Source organism: Arachis duranensis, chromosome 8 (assembly GCF_000817695.3).
Source record: "Arachis duranensis cultivar V14167 chromosome 8, aradu.V14167.gnm2.J7QH, whole genome shotgun sequence".
In the NCBI taxonomy this organism is placed as follows: domain Eukaryota; kingdom Viridiplantae; phylum Streptophyta; class Magnoliopsida; order Fabales; family Fabaceae; genus Arachis; species Arachis duranensis.
This window is the reverse complement of record NC_029779.3, coordinates 36,207,070-36,222,615: the sequence shown is the minus strand read 5'-3', so window position 1 is coordinate 36,222,615 and position 15,546 is coordinate 36,207,070. Positions and strand designations below refer to the sequence as shown.

At 33.5% G+C, this 15,546-nt stretch overlaps 2 protein-coding genes across 1 annotated transcript; both read right to left on the bottom strand.

The window, feature by feature from the left end:
- Positions 1-15,546, bottom strand: part of LOC107462379 (G-type lectin S-receptor-like serine/threonine-protein kinase At4g27290) — a 91,870-nt gene that overhangs the window by 31,789 nt on the left and 44,535 nt on the right.
- On the bottom strand, positions 7,072-12,079 carry LOC107462481 (G-type lectin S-receptor-like serine/threonine-protein kinase At4g27290). Its single transcript, XM_052252742.1, has 7 exons — positions 10,834-12,079; positions 8,646-8,783; positions 8,333-8,481; positions 8,044-8,254; positions 7,712-7,949; positions 7,470-7,620; positions 7,072-7,365 (listed from the first exon to the last, which is right to left on the bottom strand). The coding sequence occupies exons 1-7, from the start codon at positions 12,077-12,079 to the stop codon at positions 7,072-7,074; spliced, it is 2,427 nt and encodes an 808-aa protein (XP_052108702.1).

Here is a 15,546-nt window from a genome sequence, read left to right as displayed (position 1 = left end):
TACATAATGTTGCAAAATCAAAAGAAGAAGGAGGAGAAACACGACGATGAAGATGAAACATGTGAAGAAAAATGAGGAGAAACACAAAGAAGGAGGAGAAGAAGAAGAAGGAAGAAGATGAGGAGGAGGAGAAACGCGAAGAAAAATTATAGTTGTGGTTTTCATCGAGGAAGAAGAAGAAGAGTCGTTCATAATGGTGGGTAGTGCGTTTTGAAAACAGGAAGTGGTTAAGTAACGTGCGTGTATTTACTCTTGAATGTAGGAGTGTAATGCACGTATGTTTTGTTGGGCTTGTGCCAACTTGTAAGACTTGTAAGCCAAAAAGACTTGTATGTGTAGCATACTTGAACAAAAAATTTACAATAGAAAAACTCAGGCAGAATTTATTGTTTTTAGCGTGCAATTTTAGTCATCGGCTCAATTCATTTCAATTCTAATTTCACTAGGTAATCAACATAGAATCTGTCAATTTCTGCCCACTCTTATTGGATTGGGCCCAAAATCCACTAACTTACAAAAATTATTCCAACTTATTCCTTACAGCTGCGTCGCATCCCCTCTCCCTCTACTCTCCCATCTCACTCACAGTGTCCACAAATCCTAGACAGCTGCGCCACCATCCCCTATCAGTGCCGACGAGCGTCCCCCCGCAAGAAGACGCCGGAGACGACAACCAAAACCATTATCAAAGAGAGTTCCGCGCACCGTCAACCTTCGCACAACCGCACTGGAAGTCCTGACCCAAGCATCCATCCACTACAAGGCGCTGGCGACGACAACCCGAGTCACCATGTAAGGAAGACGACGAAGTCATCGCCGTGACTCCTCTCCGTTGAAGACAACGTTACCCACCCCGCGAACTATCCCAATTGGTCCGTCATTGCGCTGCGCACCAACACGCCGGTATACCCAGCACCGCCTCCAAGACGCATCGTGCAGGTTCTTCCCCCTTTGTTGTCGTGTCTTCTAGCGACTTTGTCTTTTTTGGAGGCATTTTTTCGGATGCATTTGTGTCTTTTGTGGTTATGGAGGTGTCTTTTTTGTATTGGATGTGTCTGCTAATGAAAGTATTTTCGGTGATACAGCGACGACCTAAGTACCACGATGACGACAGCACCTAAAGAGGGGTGGGTTGCGATCGTGGGTCTAGAAGGAAGACAGACGCTGATCACAATGACCTTGTGGGAGGTTATTCAACACGATTCTTATTATTCAAATTTCTCGTTAATGTCATTTTTTGGAATTCAAATTTATTAAAATAATTTTAAATTATTAATAATTAATTGAGTTGTCAAAAATTAGTATATTGACTCTTGGTACCCGATACTTTTTCAATTCATTTAGGATCAGTTTGGATAGATTCATAAGTAACTTTTTTTTTTATTTTTAACTTATGAAACGTTACAAGATTAATATTTAGAGCCCGTTTGGGAAGTTTTAAAAGTAATTTTGTTTAGCGGTATTAATGTCTGGTGCAATTTTTAAAACCAAATTGTAACTTTTAAGAAACTATTTAGGAGCTTATAGAGAAGTTAAAAAAATGACTTTTCTCCTAATACTATTACTTTTTATCACATTTCTTTTAAAATAAACACTTTTAAAACTAAAAATCTATTATTTATAAGCTACTTTTAATATAGTCATTTAGGTAGCGTTTGAAAGAGAGACAGAGACTGATAGACTGAGAGACTGAGAGACAAAGGCTGAAAGACAGAGATTAAAATAAATCTCAGTATTGTGTTTGGTATAAAATGGGAGACAGAGATTGAAATAAGAATGAAACTCTAATTTAATTTGCACAAAAGATAAAATTAAAATTCATTAATTAAAATGGGGTATTTTAGGTATAAAATGTTATTAAAATTTCAGTCTCTATCTCCAAAAATTTCAATCTCCTATGTCTCCATTTTTTGGAGGTACTGAAATTTTAGAGACAGAGATTGAAATTTTAATACCAGTATTTTCACCAACAAACATGATACTGAGTTCTAGTCTTTCGGTCTCCGTCAATACCTCAAAACAAACTCTATCTTATAAACATTTAGTATGATTTTCAAAATTAACTTGTGACTTTTTAAAAAGTCATTTAAAATATTTATAGAGAAATTAAAAAAATAATTTTTTTAATAATAGTTTTTTTTATCATTTTCTTTTTAAAATAAGTATTTTTGTAGCTAAAAAATTAAAAATAAAATAATTTATTTATAAATTATTTTTAATATAAGTTTTTATTAACTTAATTAAGTTGTATATCTAAATAAACTTCTCTAGTAATTAATAATATACTTTTGATTCATATTTTTAAACATTAATAATTAATTGTTAGATGAAAATAATAAATTCTGCTGTTCTAGCATTCCTCATACCCGAAACTCCCTTGACCGCTATAAAAAGTTAAAAACAAGGGAAAATCACTATATTAAGTCGAGAGGAACAAAAAATTATACAAATATGTCAAACTAAAAATTATTTCATGAATCAACTAATGCACATTTTTATATAGTTTGAATTAGGTTATTTTGAACTTGATTTACATGTGATTCGAATTACACACAAACGCACATACTCACTAATTTGAATCAACCTTATTCGAATTACACACATACAATAATTCGAATCAGGTTGATTCGAATTACACCTTGATTTATTAAAAAAATTAATAATTTATTAACAATTTTATTAAAAATAATAATTTAAAATTTAAAAATATATATTTTATTTCATGCATTAAAAAAAGCTAACAAAATACTTAATTACGAGACTTTTTTAAAATATTAATGAGCTATCAATTCGAATTCCATACAATACTCTTTTGTCTATTTTTAATAGCTCATGAATATTTTTTAATAAATTTTTTAAAATTATATGATGAGATATTACATTATTCAAATTAAACATAGGGAAGTTCGAATCACTCTGATTCGAATCATATGGTGAACAATTCAAATTCTATACAATACTCTTCTGCCCATTCTTGATAGCTCATTAATATTTTTTAATAAATTTATTTTAACTATACTACAAAAAAATATTTTATTCTATGCAAAATAATTTAAAAATGGCTTAAACAATATTAGAAGTACCATAAAAATTTGTAATATTCTAATGACTTAGGTAAATACATACATGTACACAAATTTTAAATAAAATACTCTACATAGTCAATAATAATTTAGAAATTAAAGAAAATATTTTATTTCATCCAAAATAATTAAAAAATATATTTTATTCTATACAAAATAATTTAAAAAAATGGTTTAAAAGATGTTATGAATATTATAAAAGTTTGTAATATTCTAGTGATTTAGGTAAATACATGATAAAAATATATTTTCTTTAATTTCTAATTTATTATCTACTATGTAGAATATTTCTTTAATGTCCTAAGACATTACAAATTTTTATAGTACTCCTAACATCTTTTAAGCCATTTTTTAAATTATTTTGCATAGAATAAAATATTTTTTTGTGGTATAATTAAAATAAATTTATTAAAAAGTATTCATGAGCTATCAAGAATGGGCAGAAGAGTATTGTATAGAATTCGAATTGCTCACCATATACTTCGAATTAGAGTGATTGAACTTTCCCATGCGTAATTCGAATCATGTAATATCTCACTATATAATTTAAAAAAATTTATTAAAAAATATTCATGAACTATTAAAAATGGACAAAAGAGCATTGTATGGAATTCGAATTGATAGCTGATGAGCGGATAATTTATACGCTTTTTGGCATTGTTTTTAGGTAGTTTTTAGTAAGTTCAAGCTAATTTTAGGGATGTTTTCATTAGTTTTTATGCTAAATTCATATTTCTGGACTTTACTATGAGTTTGTGTATTTTTCTATAATTTCAGGTAATTTCTGGCTGAAATTGAGGGACTTGAGCAAAACTCTGAAAAAGGCTGACAAAAGGACTGCTGATGCTGTTGGATTCTGACCTCCCTTCACTCAAAATGGATTTTCTGAAGCTACAGAACTCCAAATGGCGCGCACTCAACGGCGTTGGAAAGTAGACATCCAGGGCTTTCCAGCAATATATAATGGTCCATACTTTATTCGGGAATTGACGACGTAAAGTGGCGCTCAACGCCAAGTACATGCTGCTGTCTGGAGTTAAACGCCAGAAAAACGTCATGATCCGGAGTTGAACGCCCAAAACACGTTATAACTTGGAGTTCAACTTCAAGAAAAGTCTCAGCTCGTGGATAGATCAAGCTCAGCCCAGACATACAACAAGTGGGCCCCGGAAGTGAATTTATGCATCAAATACTTACTCATGTAAACCCTAGTAGCTAGTCTAGTATAAATAGGATAAGTTACTATTGTATTAGACATCTTTGGCCTCAGTTTTGTTTTATTCTTCATCTTAGGAGGCTATTGATCACATTCAGGGGGCTGGCCATTCGGCCATGCCTGAACCTTTCATTTATGTATTTTCAACGGTGGAGTTTCTACACACCATAGATTAAGGGTGTGGAGCTCTGCTATACCTCAAGTTTCAATACAATTACCATTATTTTCTATTCAATTCTCTTTTATTCTTATTCCAAGATATACGTTGCACTTCAACTTGATGAATGTGATGATCCGTGACACTCATCATCATTCTCACATATGAACGCGCGTGATTGACAACCACTTCCGTTCTACTCTAGACCGGGCGCATATCTCTTAGATTCCCCAATAGAATCTTCGTGGTATAAGCTAGATAGATGGCGGCATTCATGAGGATCCGGAAATTCTAAACCTTGTCTATGGTATTCCGAGTAGGATTCTGGGATTGAATGACTGTGACGAGCTTCAAACTCCTGAAGGCTGGGCGTTAGTGACAGACGCAAAAGAATCAATTTACAAGGTGACCATAGCTTGCTTCATACCAACAATCTCTGTGGGATCGACCCTTACTCACGTAAGGTATTACTTGGATGACCCAGTACACTTGCTGGTTAAGTTGAACGGAGTTGTGAAAAGAAAGTGCTGAGTTAGTTCTTTTTGGCACATGCCAAAGAGCCATTATTATTGATCACAATTTCGTCCACCAATAGCTCATTAATATTTTAAAGAAGTCTCGTAATTAAATATTTTGTTAGCTTTTTTTAATGCATGAAATAAAATATATATTTTTTAATTTTAAATTATTATTTTTTAATAACTTTTTTAATAAATTATTATTTTTTTAATAAATCAGGGTATAATTCGAATCAACCTGATTCGAATTATTGTATGTATGTAATTCGAATCAGGTTGATTCGAATTAGTGGGTGTGTGCGTTTGTGTGTAATTCGAATTAGGGTGATTCGAATTACATGTAAATCAAGTTTGAAACAACCTAATTCGAACTATATAGAAATGTGCATCGGTTGATTCATGAAATAATTTTTTGTTTGGCCCAAATAGGATCGGTGATAGGGGATTGTGGGTTTTGGGATGTGTTAGTGTGGATATGAAATTTTCAGTGGAGGAGAGAATTATTCCAATGGGAGTTGGATCTAATGAACCACCTTCACCAGCCTTACATTGAATTTGGAAGAGAGGATAGAGTTGTCTGAAAATATGATAAACAAGAAATTTTCTCTACTAACTCATTTGTGCAGGTGTTGCAGGTGAAAACGGTCTCGGAGGAAATATCAAGCTACAGCTTCATTAGGACTATTTGGAAAGGTCTTGTCCTATCTAGAGTAGAGTTGTTTGTCTGGTTTGTCCTAATTGGCAAGGTCAACACGAAGGAGAGACTGAGTCAGTTTTGGGTCATTCACCAAGAAGATAATTTATGTGTTTTATGTAATAATAGTATTGAATGTTGCCATCACTTGTTTCTTGGTTGTAGCTTCTCTTGGCAGGTATGGTGTGCTTGGTTATCATATGTTGATGTGCAATGGACTTGTCCGGGTGCGATAAAAGAGCATTTTCAAAGTTGGACTGAGATCTCAAATAGAAAAGAGGAGTGCAAAAGATGAATGAGGTGTGTTTTTGTGCCATCATTTGGAACATATGGTTGAAACGAAACCGGAGGATTTTTCAAAATAAAGGAAGAGGAGTTGAGGAGATTATCAACATGTCTTTCCGGAACTACAAGGAGTGATTAGGAGCAGACCCTTTCTGTTGTTGATGGCAATGCCGGAGATGACAGAAGGGATATCTAAATTGTTTTATATGTGTGTTCTAATTTGGTTCCTACGTTATTATTATCTATGCTCCACTTGTTGTGTTGAGCTTCTCTTTCAAAAAAAAAAATTTTTGATTTGACAAATTTATGTAATTTTTTGTTCCTTTTGGCTTATTTAAGTGATTTGCCCTAAAAACAATATCATGCTGTGGATCACTCAGCACTCTAATATCTTCCAAGTCACCATACCACAGTAAACATCCACTTGCCTCTTTCCTGATATCTAATGCAGCATAAGCAGTGCAAGAGCAGTTTAATTTCTGATGCAAATTTCAGCACATTCCTCAAGGCTCACACTTTTGTTTAACCATGAAGATCTCCGAGCGTCAGCTAATTCCAATGTAGAAAGTCTCTTAAAACCATCTCCATGGCAACTCAGTGGTGTTCTTCTGCTACAACCACCAGACCAGTAAGCCTGACTGATTTAGGCTGTAAATAAAGATTTTTTTCGAGTTATCTTTTTTCAAAAGATATTATGAAAAAGTAAAAGTAATTTTATATTTGGATATTTTATGCAAAAAAATTTTTTTATTTATCAATTATGTTTGGGTATAATAATATAAAAGTACTTTTTTATTTATTATTACATGAAAAATATTTTTTAAAAAGAAAGATATAAATTACAACTTCTAAAAAAAGATATTTTTTATTTTTCTAATATTTTTACTTTATTTACTAAAAATTTACTAAAAACACTAAAAAATAAAAAAAAATCTTTTTTTTTTATCAAAATAATATAATAGCACACAAACAAGTACTCAACATCATTAAGCTGTTACCCATCTTATAAATGGTATGGTGTGGTGTATAGAGTTGAAAATAAAGAACCTTCTTCAATTCACTGCATTATGGCTGTAACGATAAACATCTCCAACTATTCATTCGAAACAACTAACTAACTATCTTGCTGCTAGCAATGACATGGTAACCTCGTTTGCTGAATAAATTGTATGATTACTTAATGAAGAGTCTTCTTGGTGTGAATAAAATGCAGGCAGCCTCGGCCGAGGCAGTGGTTTATCGTCATCCAACATATGAACTACAGATGACATGTTAGGCCTATCTTCAGGTCTCCCTTGCACACATAACAGCCCTATCTGTATACATCTTAATGCTTCAACTTCAATGACCGAATCGCGCACTGATTCATCTACAAGCTCCAAAGCCTTCCCCTCATTCCACAGCTCCCATGCCTAAAAGATGGAGTCACAATATCTATAAATGTGATGAAGTTACAATAGTTGATACCAAACTTGACATTGATTTTTATATGAAGTTACCATTCAGCATTACTTACATGTCCAAGAAGGTTAAGATTTTGGTCAGGAACACGGAAATCTCTGTTCTTCCTCCCACTGACTACCTCAAGCATGATTACACCAAAGGCAAACACATCAGACTTCATTGAGAAAGATCCACGCACCGCATACTCAGGAGAAATATAACCGCTGTATTTTAGCATGCATATCACATAAGAATCATGATAGAAACAATGTTACAGCTTTAAGTATTTAAAAAAAAAAAAATTAACCTACTTACTGAGTTCCCATCACTCTTTTTGTTTTGGCCTCAGTTTGATCGGCAGCAAATGTCCTAGCAACACCGAAGTCTGATATTTTTGCATTCATGTCTTCATCAAGAAGAATATTACTAGTTTTTAGATCTCTATGAATGATTCTTAGTCTAGAGTCCTGATGCAGATAAACTAGACCCCGAGCTGTGCCACTAATAATGTGAAAGCGCTTGGTCCAATCTAATAATTTTCTTCTAGCATCATCTATCATGTTGAGAACGTCAAATGTTAACATGATTATCTACAAGACGACAACTGAGAAAAAGAAGCACAAATTCAAGATAGTAAAGGAATGGACCAAAAATAAAATAGTCCAAACTTCTGTTGGGCATGAGCTCATAGATCAGAAGTTTCTCTTCTTGCTGAATGCAACAACCAAGAAGTTTTACAAGGTTGCGATGCTGAAGTTTTGCAATTAGCTGAACTTCCGTTTTGAACTCCTGCAATCCTTGGTCGGAGTTCTTGGAAAGTCTCTTGACCGCAATCTCGGTTCCATTTGTAAGTACGCCCTGATAACAAATGTTTAGAACAAAACAATAAATGGAGTAAATAATACCACAGTGACCACATTCAAGTTATTTTTGTACCTTATAAACTGGTCCGTATCCACCTTTTCCCAATTCGTTGCGGCTAGAAAATTGATCAGTGGCATGAACTATGGTTGATAAATCAAATGTTGGGAGGTCCATATCTTCCTTTCCCCGTTTGTGATCACGCTGCTTCAACCAAAATATATCTAGCAAAGAGGAATGATACAAGAATAGAGATTAATTTAAAGTTCCGGAGCCTGAAATAGTTGGTTAATGTGAAGAACAACAAGACTTTCAGTATTGCAAAATTATATTTTTGCCAAATATTGGTGTAAAAGTAGAATTCACATGTAAAATATCATGTATTCACCTGTCTCCACAAGTTTTTTTCTCCATAGAAATAATTTCAGTCCAAGTATTATGATCATGATGAACAATATAAAGCCAACAAGGATGCCTGCTTGCTTCTTCTTGCTGGAATCATTGTTCTGCTTATCATCTGAGATATCTGATGAGTTTGGAAAACTCTAATTTAAATTGACGATAATCAAACATTATTAACATAATTAATTACAAAATTATTAATTAGATCTTCATATTTATAATTGCTAAATTAATAATTTTGTTTGTCCAGATTTGTGTTGGGCCGAAAGAAAAATAATAATAATAACAAGTCCAATAAGATGCTAAAACTCAGCCCTGGAACAAAATGTTTTAATTATTTTGGCTAAAGCAATGCTTGAATTAGTTGGGCCAACATTTTTTGGAAACAAGCACAATTGGTTAATCAATCAGCCTTGATACAAAAATATATGATGAGTGGTAGAATTATTACTATAATATTGAACCAGATTGGATTATTATTGTTAGCCCAAATTAATTTTTGCTAGACACTAGCTTGCTTGGTTCAAAATGAAGAAAAGAGAAGAAGCAAATACTTATTGCTTCCATCGGATCTCTCTCTCATGTGATGGATTCCAAATTTAATTCAATTATCATTAATCACATGAGAACCATAAGAGAGAAATTAGTAATTGATTTGATTGTTATCATCAATGATACACGCTACCTAAAGCAAAAAAAAGAAAAGTGAATTAATTCATTTTGATTTCTTCATTCAAATCCATTAAAAATTTTCTCTCTTCTCTCTCATCTCTCTTCTTGCATTCGGTCACTTCACAGAGAAAGTATGGAAGCTTTTGCAAGCTATCAGAGTGATGAAGAAGAAGCTAGAAGCAAGCTAAAAATCATTGTAATGATGGCAAGAAAAAGAAAACGAAAAGTATGCTGTGGTTGAGATCTTCACCAAAAAAGGGGTAAGATTTGGTGAAGTAAGCTCATGCTCTCCATACCCAAAATAGAAGAAGATCCATTAGATCAGAGGAAGAAGATCTCAGAGGCATGACTCGTCTCTACTTTGTGTTCACTCATCACAGAAGGTAGCTAAGGAGGCTACATGAAGGAGGAAGCAAAAGTGGAATAGGAGGAGATGTCATGCATCAAGAACGCATCAAGGGCTAGGAATCCTTCTTGGAGTGTAAGTCAAGATGGATGACTCAGATTGGTGAAGCTTGGTGTAAAGGGAAGACACAGAAGTAATTGCATGTTGGGTTTTACATTCGGTTATCTCTCCTCTCTCTCTGGCCGAACCGGTTTTGCATGAAGAAGAAGAAGTTTTGCTTGGTTCAACAGTTTCAACGGTGGAGGCTTTCCCTTCTATAAATAAGGGAGAACAGCCAGGGCTTGAAGCAAGGAAAAGAGTGAAAGCACAGTGTTCACATAGCTACCTAAGCTAACAGAAGTTCTTCTCTTTCAATGTTCTTCATTTTGTAATTTTCTGTTTAATTTTGGCTGTCTTGAGTCTCATGGAAAAAGGCAAACAGTGAGGTTTGTAAGAAAAAGTCATAGAGCGGAAAAATGCAGAGTGCACAAAATTAAAAGAAAAAACCATAGATGTCTAGAGGTTCTTTGTACATCTGTGTTGTGTTTCATGATTCTGTGGAAATTCCCTTGCAAGTTGGGTTAGCACTTAGTAGTTGAAAGGTTGGTGGGTTACCAAGTCAAATTCAGGGTTAGGGTTAGATTCTGGACTTGTCCTGGATAGGAAGGGTAGTTCCTAGGGAGTATTGGTGTTTGTAATCAAAGATGATTATAGTGAAATTCCATCATTATTGTGATGGAGATTGGATGTAGGCTGCATTGCACTTAGCATCTAAACCATGATATATCTTGGCGTAATTTTCTCTCTCTTCTACTCCATTTCTGATCTTGCTGCATAAGAGACAAAACTGAAAAATATCTCCTGACTGGTCACGAGACAAAACGAAAAAGTCTCTTGACTAGACACCAGACAAAAACAAGAAATATCTCCTCAAGTGTTCTGAATGACAACAAAAATTACTAAGCGAAAAAGGGGCTAAGATTCAACCCCCCATTCTCTTAGCCACTGATAAACCATCAATATCAAAGTTCAAGAGCATTCTTCGTTAATTCCTTATATTATGTATTGTGAAATTAAATGCAGGTGATAAAAAACAAAATGTAAATAAGAAGCATACCTATTCGGATATAGAAGTCTTGTGACCCTTGTCTAATGTCAACAAGATCATGAAACCAGATCAAGCAACCGCTTCCTCCATCACGGATATCCAAATCGGAATATGCCGTACAAGAACAATTTTTCAGACAGAATTCCTTGCATTCCAGCAGGTTCATGGTCCTGTTATACCAAGAAGCAGACGTGTCCGGCAACACTATGCCGGTGACCTTCTTGAATCCAGCTCTGCTGCAACTTAAAAGAGTGATCCTAACACAGCCATCAGAACAATCAGATTCCATCCATTTTGCAGGATATTTTGGTGCAAATCCTTCAAGGCATGAACAGACAGGAGTAGGAGTAGTACTGCAAATAGAATTTGCACCACAAGTAGCATACTTGTCACATTCGGCCTCCGGTATAGAAATAAGGGTCTCCCAGCCTCTGGTTTGTATTGACCAATGCAAAACCTGCAAAGCTCCCCAAGGGTACGCTACACCTCTAATATATTTGGATGTATTTTCCGGTCTGAACCTAACAAACACTTCTTGTTCATTGAAAACAAATTGAGATGAAAATTGACTATAGCGCAAATAAGTTGTAGCTCCTGAAAACATTAGCCCATTCCATGGCCCTACTCTAATTGTTGTGGCATTTCCATTCATTAGAACAATTTGTGGATCACCTCTAAGGTCTATTCTAAGTGTGTAGTGTCCGCGGCCGGGATCATCAATACTTTTTGAAGATGATAGGGTCCTCTCTAGACCTGTTCCAAGGTCCCATCCCAGCTTCATTCCTGGCAACGATGTATCACAAGGATAATCAAAGCTCTGCCATAGAAAGTGGTCTCCATTATGGCCATCTTTGACAACAAGGTTTCCTGACTCCAAGAGCTGTGCAACTGGATTCCATTTATCTTCCACTTTGCTTGACATGTTGGTGGACCACACAATGCTGCTGTTGCTGCTGCCATTAACAAGGACAAGTAGTCCTTTGCCGGTGAGTTTTAGAACTCCGGAGGTGTTGTTGAGGGGTTTTTCTCTGTTTGCCACCCACACGACTACCTTAGGGAATATGTTATGGTACCATATGCCTAAGTATCGGCCCTTTGGGCTGTAGAAGCCAAGTTCAAAGGTTCCTCCAAGCGAAATTAATGTCTCTCCATCGGTGATGGATTGAACAGGAGTTATATTATCTAGTGAAGTGGAGTTTCTTAATATAAATGAGAATAGAAGGGACCAAAACCATAGCACTCTCTGCTTTTGCATTATTTCGTTGAGGCACAACTTGTTTCTACTACACTAATACAAGAAAAGATGGTCAGGAGTCAGGACCTGATTTTCCTTGGTTATTTTTTAAACATTAAAGCATGTTTATAACTTATAAGTAAACAACAGGGAGACATGGGTTGACCTACTCACAAATAAGAGGGGTTACGCTATTGCATATTGATAATTTGATCTTTTTAAGAGTCATGCTATAGCCTATAGTGAAAATTATTTTTTAAAGAATAAAGACTTTTTATATAATAGAATAAAATATAAACATCAATATACAATATACACTTTTTTCCAAAATGTTAGTTATAACCTTTACTCTTTATCCAATTTCATTTTTCAACCAAAAAAATCTCTGCTAACAGAATAAAATTAAAAATAATAAAAACAAACTAACATGAATTTTAGACATGTGATTTTTAGATTTTAGATAAATTAGACAATACCCACGCATCGCGTGAATAACTAAATAAATTATACTATATAGTATANAAAATATATAATAAAAATAAAATTTTGTAAAGTTTGTCTCTTTTCTAAATATTGACTTGATTATGTTTTGTAGTATTTTTATATAACAAAAAAAATTCTTATATATTTTATCATATAATATAATAAATTCTAAGAAAATAAATTCTGCTTTTTTTATTACTGTGAATGTTTTCCATGTTTGCTGATATTTTTCAATAGACAGTATTCCATAATGTAATTTTAAGGTTTATCTTTAATGTTTTTGGGGATAAAAAAAGGTTAAAAACTAATTAAAATAAAAATACAAAAAAATACTATAAAATTATAAATAATTTTATTAATTATGATATATTGGAATATATACCAAGAAACAAATATTGTTGCTTCAAAGCTGAATGTACTTAATTATCGGAGATATTTTGGACAATTTATTTGAGAACTTAATAAACTAGTCCAATTGTCCGCGCGTTGCGCGGTAATAACTGTTAGAAAAACAGAGATTATACATCAACTAAACCAAATAATATGAATTCGCTAATAATCCATTCTTATAAATTTTCTTTTAATTTTAAAAAAATTTAATGTAGTCTTTTATTTATACATTATACAAAGTTTGGTTATATAAATTTTTTTATTGGAAACAATTTTTTTAACTGTCATATTTATTAATTGTTTAAAAAAGACTAACTGTCACATATAAATAGAAAAAAAATTTGAGAAAAAATATTTAACCATAATTATAGGATATACACAACTTTCGTTAATTGCTTGTATATATTTATAAATTTATTTTATAAAAAGTAGCTAACCAATATTTTATACACATGTTTATTTAGGAATTTAATATTGACATAATAAATAATTATAAAAATTTTCATCCCATAAAAATGACAACCTCATGTTTTCGCTATTAGCAAATGATGGTGAACCGCACAGGTTTGATAAAAAGTTGTGAACCGGAGTGTTTGAAAAATCCGGACCAATTGGATATTTTAATTATTTTTTAAAGTTAATATAAAAAACCCTAGTCTGAACTCTGGAGCCCAACTCACCAAAAAAGCCTCTCCGACTCACTGACTTCTATCTATTCCTAACGGCACATAGCCACACACAAACCACAGATCTGGGCGCTGGATCTCACCTTGACATCGCCGCCAACGCATGCTAACCGTCGCCGCCGCGGCTTTCTTCTACTCTCGTGGCTGTGCTTTCCTGCTTCTTCCTCATCAGATCTTGTTGTCGCCCATCGTCGCCATCACTGAACCTAACGCCCTGCCTCAGTCCTCCTTCTCTTCTCGGCTTCTCGTGTATCGCGCCTCCCTCCGCCTCTGTAGGGGGTTGTTGCTGCTCGTCTCTCATCTTTGGATGTTGTTGCTGCACGCTGACCTGCGTCATGGATTTTGTCGTTTGTCTCTGCCCGTTGGCAGACCACCGAAGGTTACTTAATCTTTTTGCCGTGAGAATTGAATTTGTGAATTTGTTGTATGGGAGATTTGATAATTACCAAACTTATTCTACAGATATCTGATTTTGTGTTGGTTGGCTAATTTTGAATTGCGAAAGAAAATGTTTGGTGATTGGTATCTAGTTATTTAATTTTACTTCGATGTTATGATATAATGATTATGCTAAAGTGCTAATACAAATAATAAACATGTACCTTATTTTCAAATTTGATTTAGAGGGCACTGGAAATCACCATTGTTTGAATTGATTGTTGAGTGGTTCTAATTGATTGTTAATTGTTAATATACTCGATCGTTACAATACGATTATTGATTGCCTAATTAGGCATCGTTGCCAATTGAAAAATATTGATTGTGAATGTGACCGTATGATTAGAATTAAATAATATTTTCTATTAGAATTGATTGATAACTGTTAATAGATGGATAGAATTGATTAGTAATTGCTTGATTGATTAATTTTAAATCGATAATAAACTCTGTTGCTTCTTTCAAATAACTAATTTCTTAATTGAAATTGATATTTTTCAGTTTCTCCTTCAGATCTTCACATAAAAGATATTGAATTATTCTAGTAATATATGTATGTTATGCACTTTCTAATTTTGTTAATAACATAAAAGTTATGCGTGTTTGTTGTGATTATGTGAAAAGAAACTGATCGTAACTTTTTGTATGTCACATCAGTGATTTGTGATTTTGCTTTACGAATGCAATAATCATAGCACAAAGGCCACACATATATTTTCGGAAGATCTCCTTGAAAAGTTTGAGTTGTTAATTGTAATTGCTATATTTCTCCTTGGTTGGTTGAGTTTAGAATTATGGAATAACAATGAGAGGTGTTTCGGAATATCTAGGTATATAAAATGAATAACAAAAATTATAATCCCAGCAATTTCCAAAATATTTCAATATTCACATCTTCATATATTTTTGTTAAGTAGTTTGGAATTAATTGCATTATTTACTGTTTGGGATCTGTATCTGTACCCATCTTGTTCAGGGATCTAACTGTTTTTTTTTACTGTATTTAACTTTTTTTTGAACCTTCCTCCCGAGTTGAATTCCTCACGACCTGGCTGAAAGCATCTGCTGTTTCCCTCGGTAAAGTTTCTCTTGTATATCTCGACTAAAAGGTATTGCATTATTCCTACTAATATATATATCTTACGCACATTCTAATGTCGTTAATAATAATAATAAATATTTGTAAAAAAAGTGATTCTGTAAGTTTTTTTTAATGTACATATAAGTGGTCTGTAAGTTTCCTTTTTGATAATCCTATAAAAAAACTCATACGGACAAAATTTTTTTGTTGCGGAAATTTAAAGAATAGTTTAAAAATTCATTCAACGTGAGAAAAGCAAATACTTACTGAGGAGTGCTAGGGGCCAGCAACTTTTGTGTTTTGTAACCATTCGTTGGCCATCAATAGTATTTTTTATGGTGTGAGATTACATTTAACGGTAGAAGATCACTCACTTTTCTTTTGATGGTTAAGTGCTGGCCGCAAAACAT